Here is a 7558-nt window from a genome sequence, read left to right on the forward strand (position 1 = left end):
TTTTTCTGCTCTGCTATTATTTTGTCACTCTGTTATTATTTTGTCACTCTGTTATTATTTTGTCACCCTGTTATTATTTTGTCCGCTCTGTTATTATTTTTTTCTGCTCTGTTATTATTTTGTCACTCTGTTATTATTTTGTCACTCTGTTATTATTTTGTCCACTCTGTTATTATTTTGTCACTCTATTATTATTTTGTCACTCTATTATTATTTTGTCACTCTGTTATTATTTTGTCCGCTCTGTTATTATTTTGTCACTCTGTTATTATTTTGTCACTCTGTTACTATTTTGTCACTCTGTTATTATTTTGTCACTCTGTTATTATTTTGTCCGCTCTGTTATTATTTTGTCACCCTGTTATTATTTTGTCACCCGTTATTATTTTGTCATCCTGTTATTATTTTGTCAGCTCTGTTATTATTTTGTCACTCTGTTATTATTTTGTCACTCTGTTACTATTTTGTCCACTCTGTTATTATTTTGTCCACTCTGTTATTATTTTGTCACTCTGTTATTATTTTGTCACTCTGTTACTATTTTGTCACTCTGTTATTATTTTGTCCACTCTGTTATTATTTTGTCACTCTGTTATTATTTTGTCACTCTGTTACTATTTTGTCACTCTGTTATTATTTTGTCACTCTGTTATTATTTTGTCCACCTGTTATTATTTTGTCACTCTGTTATTATTTTGTCACTCTGTTATTATTTTGTCCACCTGTTATTATTTTGTCACTCTGTTATTATTTTGTCACCCTGTTATTATTTTGTCACTCTGTTATTATTTTGTCACCCTGTTATTATTTTGTCCGCTCTGTTATTATTTTTTTCTGCTCTGTTATTATTTTGTCACTCTGTTATTATTTTGTCACTCTGTTATTATTTTGTCCACTCTGTTATTATTTTGTCACTCTATTATTATTTTGTCACTCTATTATTATTTTGTCACTCTGTTATTATTTTGTCCGCTCTGTTATTATTTTGTCACTCTGTTATTATTTTGTCACTCTGTTACTATTTTGTCACTCTGTTATTATTTTGTCACTCTGTTATTATTTTGTCCGCTCTGTTATTATTTTGTCACCCTGTTATTATTTTGTCACCCGTTATTATTTTGTCATCCTGTTATTATTTTGTCAGCTCTGTTATTATTTTGTCACTCTGTTATTATTTTGTCACTCTGTTACTATTTTGTCCACTCTGTTATTATTTTGTCCACTCTGTTATTATTTTGTCACTCTGTTATTATTTTGTCACTCTGTTACTATTTTGTCACTCTGTTATTATTTTGTCCACTCTGTTATTATTTTGTCACTCTGTTATTATTTTGTCACTCTGTTACTATTTTGTCACTCTGTTATTATTTTGTCACTCTGTTATTATTTTGTCCACCTGTTATTATTTTGTCACTCTGTTATTATTTTGTCACTCTGTTATTATTTTGTCCACCTGTTATTATTTTGTCACTCTGTTATTATTTTGTCACCCTGTTATTATTTTGTCACCCGTTATTATTTTGTCATCCTGTTATTATTTTGTCAGCTCTGTTATTATTTTGTCACTCTGTTATTATTTTGTCACTCTGTTATTATTTTGTCACCCTGTTATTATTTTGTCACCCTGTTATTATTTTGTCACTCTGTTATTATTTTGTCACTCTGTTATTATTTTGTCCACTCTGTTATTATTTTGTCACTCTGTTATTATTTTGTCACTCTGTTATTATTTTGTCACTCTGTTATTATTTTGTCACTCTGTTACTATTTTGTCACTCTGTTATTATTTTGTCACTCTGTTATTATTTTGTGCAAATGACTTTTAGGCATGTGTATCTGTCCCTAACAGGGTGTACACTTTTTTTATCTTTCATTTCATTGATTTTGTTTAATAAATGGTTCAATGTATTTACCTGAGCAGAATACGTTTTCAAATGTTTTACAATCACCCTCTTGTAAAAACTGAGTTTGAGTTTTGACATTGTATGATGGCCAAAGGCACTGAACACACTTTCCTACTCTTTGTGTTATTCTGATGCTTTATAACTGATTTACTGAGACGTTTGTCATTCTCTCTAGAGCTTTAGGTTGATCACTGGATGGTGGATTGATGAGCGTTTGGGGATTGTAGGGGAGGGTTTGTTGACTGAAAGGTGTGACCAGAACAGCAAACATCTCTTCCTCCTCACAAAGCTACTTACAGTCGATGCACGAAGAACAGATGCTCTCTTTCTTTTTATATATATCCTCTTGCATTTCATTGATTCATCAAAAGCATTAAAGTGATTCAACAGATATTTTATTTATATCATCTTAAAAAAGCACACTTAAGTAAAATAAAATATAAATACACAATGTCATGACCTTTCAACGTCTGCATTACATATAATAAATAAAGACTGTTTATCACATATGCAGGATTTGATTCGTTCAGCATTGCCGTCTCTGGATGGAGGCGTCGTTTAAAGTCTGTGGTGCTCCTGGATTGAGGTACTGGTCAAACTCACTGCGGTCCAGCTGGTCCAGCATGTCGGATCTCACCTGCTCCAGGTAGAACTCCAGAGAAGGTCCGCCCAAACACAGCACACACACACACACCTCCGCCCCCCAGCGCTCGTGGAGCTCCAGCCCGCCCGGCGAAGAGTAAGAGTCCCGGGATGTGGATCCTCCGTGGAACGCCATGCTTCCATATGAAGCCGAAGAGTGGCTGTCCGATGAGAAGCCTGGAAGCGTAGAGGAGCTGAATGGGAGATGTGGAGCTTGCAGCATATAGCTGAGGTGGAAGGAGGCGCTGGGAGGGCTGATGTTCTCCGTCTTGCTGCTCCGCTTGTTGCTCTTCCGTCGACGGGGCCGATATTTGTAGTTGGGATAGTCGATGGTGTGCTGGATCCGGAGTCTTTCTGCTTCTTGCATGTAAGGACGCTTCTCTGCCAGAGACATGGCCTTCCACGTCTTCCCTGTAAACACACACGATTTAGCTTAAAAGGTCACAATGCTTATTTTATTTTAGGGATGCACCGATATTAACATTTTAGCCGATAACCGATAACACTGTAAAAATCGTTTTAACTCATCAAAATAAGTAAAGGAAACTTTTTTTTATAAGTTATACAAGACACAACTCTACAGTTATTTAAAGTTTACATTTTTTACTTAAAGATCCAAGTTGATTGTACTTAAAAGTGTATATTTACACTTAAACCGATATATTGGCCATAATAAATCTAAATCCAAATTTTGATATACTTTGTGAGAGTCTGATTACAAAAACAAAAGTATCAGCGTTAAATGCACAATACATTACGCTGTAAAAAAAAAAAAATCAGGTCTCCAATTGAAATTTTTTGTAAAAAATTTTTAGTTGGCCAAATTGAATTGCATCAATTCACAGAAATTCAATTTGGCCAACTGAAAAATGTAGATGGGTCACTGGAAAATTTTCAATTGGAGACCTGATTTTTTTTTACAGTGTAGGATGTTTAAGTCATTTAAACTTAAATTAAGTAAAAAATTAGTTTTGAAAAAAAATTGAAAATTGCTTCACTTATTTTGATGAGTTAAAACGATGTGCAACAAGTTAAACATCCATAAAAAAAAAAATCAGGTCTCCAATTGAAAAATTAGTTAAAAAATTTTTTTCAATTTATTTCAACTTAAATTAAGTAAAATCTGACCTTAAAAAATGTGTTTTGAATTTTTTTTTTTAATTGCTTAACTTATTTTGATGAGTTAAAACGATGTGAAACAAGTTGAAATGACTTAAATATCCAAGTTGATTGTACTTAAAAGTGTATATATGAAACCCCATAACCGATATATTGGCCATAATAAATCTAAATCCAAATTTTGATATACTTTGTGAGAGTCTGATCACAAAAACTAAAGTCTCAGCGTTAAATCCATGTCCCAAACACACAATTAAGTAAGTTTTAAGTACAATACATTAGGTAATTTCAACTTAAATTAAGTAAAAACTGACTTTAGAAATTAGTTGTATCTTGTATAACTTGCTTAACTTATTTTGATGAGCTAAAACAATGTAAAAGCATGACTTATTGGTCATGTATTTTTTTACAGTGTGCAACTGTAAGTGACTTCAATCATATTTCAAGCAACTCAAACCCATCATGGCGAGCAGTGCACATCTTAAGTGTCTCAGCAGAAGGACATAATACATTATTTATCGGCTTTAATATATCGGACAAATGTTCTTATGGATAACATTAAAATGAATCATATATCGGCTGATCCCGATATAGGCCTGCAGTGTTAAATGCAGCACAAGTTTTAGTTTAAAAGGTCACAATGATTAATTTATTTTAGGGATGCACCAATATGAACATTTTGGCCGATAACCGATAAAACTGTAAAAAATTATATGATCTATAAGTTATGCCTTTACATCGTTTTAACTCATCAAAATAAGCAATTTTCAACTTTTTTTGTAAGTTATATAAGACAACTCATTTTTAAACTCAGTTTAACGTAATTTAAGTTGTAATGACTTAAACATCCAAGTTGATTGTACTTAAAAGTGTATATTTGAAAGCCCATAACCGATATATAGACCATAATAATTCTAAATCCAAATTTTTATATACTTTTTGAGCTTGATTACAAAAACTAAAGTCTCGGCGTTAAATCCGTGTCCCAAACACACAATTAAGTAAGTTATAAGTACAATACATTAGGATGTTTAAGTCATTTAAACTTAAATGAAGTAAAAACGGACTTTAAAAAATGAGTTGCATCTTGTGTAACTTGCTTAACTTATTTTGATGAGCTAAAACAATGTGAAAGCATAACTTATTGGTGACTCCAATCATATTTCAAGCAACTCAAACCCATCATGGCGAGCAGTGCACATCTGAAGTGTCTCAGCGGAAGGATATAATACATTATTTATCGGCTTTAATATATCGGACACATTTTCTTATGGATAACATTTAAACGGATCTCATATATCGGCTGATCCCGATATAGGCCTTCAGTGTTGAACGCGGCACTCACCGAGGATTTTGCTGAGGTCGGTGTTCTCCAGGTCGGGGTTGAGCTGCGCGAGGCGTCGTCGCTCCTCTTTGGTCCAGATGATGAACGCGTTTAGAGGGCGTCTCACTCGCGATTTCGCCTCCGGGCTCGAGCAGCTGGACTCGGACCCTATCGACACCGGGCTCGGCGGACCCGACGCGGGGCAGTGCGACGCCCGGAGCCGCGGCACTGATGCGAAGCGGCACTGCTGACTCTCGAGCATCCTCCGGGCGGGCTCGAGTTCAAATTCGGGGAGCTTCCGGTCGAGATACATGCTGAAGGTCAAGATGGTCCACCTCAGAGGTCCAGCGGCGCTTTAAGAGGAGCGCGGACCAATCAGCGCGCGGAGGAGTGGATTAAAGGTGTGAAGGAGCGCGAGAAGTTTCACCTCCACTGTCCCCGAATATAATAAACATTCAATATTACTCATGACTGGAGGAATAGCCGACAGAAACTATAACGCAGGCCACATTAACATTCCATAAGACATTATCACGTTTCTACTGAATAAACTGAAATTCAATAAATCAATAAATCAGTTGGTTCCAAAGTGGGATTGAAATTAAGTGTCATCGCATATCTCTCAACTGCAAAATACAATATACAATACAGTTATATTTATATTTAAAAACTCATTTCAAAGCTCTCATGTGTAAGTCGCTGTGGATAAAAGCTTCAGCTAAATAACTAAATGTAAAAACTACTGGTGTTGACCAAACAAACCATAGAATAGAAAGCAAATAAAAGAGAATAGAACGGAACATGTATCAAATAAACTGGAAAAGCCTATGAAAATCTAATATTGAAAGCTTTTGAGAAAGGTTAAGTTTTGAATATTGATAAAGTTTGATCGGATGTGAAATACGCCGGTCCATAACTCGATAACACGATCACACACACCCGTGTTTAAGTCTAGTTCTATGAACAAATAGGAGATCAGAATACACACATTCACTTACTCTCTCTCTCACACACACACACACACACACAGAGAGAGAGAGAGAGGGAAATTGGCATCTTCACTCTTCATATATTAGTTTTATTTGCGAAAACGCAATGAAATCGCGGACATATTTTTGGGGCCAAATATATTATGAACGCGTGCAAAAACAAGACTGAACAAACGAAATATGAATGAATGATTATGTTGTAATCAGAGTATGCTTTTTCCAGTACTTAAAGAATATTTTACACCTACAAAAAAAAAAAGATTTAGACGCAATTTAATTAATAGTCGCCTAAAATTCCATCGAATTAAACTTGAATATTCACCGCTATCTCACGACCAATTCGTACATATTTTACGAGGTGGCTAATTCGTACGAATTTGTACGACCTCACTTGTACAAATTTGTACGTTTAGTCTAAACCCCAGTGACGGGTAGGTTTAGGGGCGGGGTTTGAGGTAGGTCATTCGTAAGAATTCATACGAATTTCTCAACTCGTCAAATACGTACGAATTAGCAAAAATCGTACACTTTCGTACGAGTGAGGTCGTACAAATTCGTACGAATTAGCCAGTTGGAATATTCCTGATTGAATAATTGAACAATCCTTAATAAATGATTAAATAAAAATACGAATAATATTATTCAGTTCAATTTTATGACATTTTAGGCTACTGTTAATTAAATTGCATAAATAAATAAAAAGGCTTAAATTTTTTAATTTTTCAGCTTTTATTTATTTTTTTTCATAGTAAAATAATTATTTTTCCCAAATAATTTTGTTTAGTGCTTTGTTTTTTTCTTACAAAAAAAAATACAACAATTTTCCTCATATTGATAGTTTAATCGAACTTGTAGGGTCATTGAAAACAAATATCCCCTCTGGACATCACTTTTGGCCATTTTCAAAAGACATAATGGTTTTTATACTGTACAAACTGACACACACACACACACACACACACACACACACACACACACACACACACACACACACACACACACACACACACACACATACACTAACCCTAAATATCACACAAAACTTTCTGCATTATTACATTTTCAAAAAAACTCATTATGATTTATAAGCTGTTTTCCTCATGGGGGACCAAAAAAATGGACCCCCCTCAAGAACCAAGATTTTGGATATTGTGATCATTTTGTCCCCCATAACGTAGGGTTTACCTGCCCCTGACCCACACACACACACACACACACACACACACACACACACACACACACACACACACACAGTAATCGGCCTCAGATCGCCGCAGACACACAGCTCTTGACCACACGTCTGTCTGATGCACCTGCCGTCCGGGCTCTTGGCTCTTGTGTGTGTGTGTGTGTGTGTGTGTGTGTGTGTTGTGTGTTGTGTGTGTGTTGCCCTCGGGCGCTCGGCTATGGCAGCCATAATGGAATCATGAAAAGCTTTGACACCTTGATTAAACACAGACTCGTCTGATCAGAAATAGCCGCGCAGTTAATTCAATGAAGGCAATGATCAAGGTTTAGATTTTATCTCGGTCTGGAGCAGCGAAACCAAAGCGAAGAGGCCGTTCGTTAATCGATACGAT

General features: G+C 35.2%; 1 protein-coding gene across 1 annotated transcript; it reads right to left on the minus strand.

Moving 5' to 3' along the window:
- Positions 1-2430: 2430 nt before the first annotated feature.
- Positions 2431-5302, minus strand: sox32 (SRY-box transcription factor 32; the record flags this gene model as incomplete). The annotated part of the gene is made up of 2 exons (XM_079838548.1): positions 2431-2957; positions 5011-5302. The coding sequence occupies 2 exons, from the start codon at positions 5300-5302 to the stop codon at positions 2431-2433; spliced, it is 819 nt and encodes a 272-aa protein (XP_079694674.1).
- Positions 5303-7558: the final 2256 nt, after the last annotated feature.

The sequence above is a fragment of the Gobio gobio genome, assembly GCF_949357685.1.
Source record: "Gobio gobio genome assembly, chromosome: 2".
NCBI lineage: Eukaryota > Metazoa > Chordata > Actinopteri > Cypriniformes > Gobionidae > Gobio > Gobio gobio.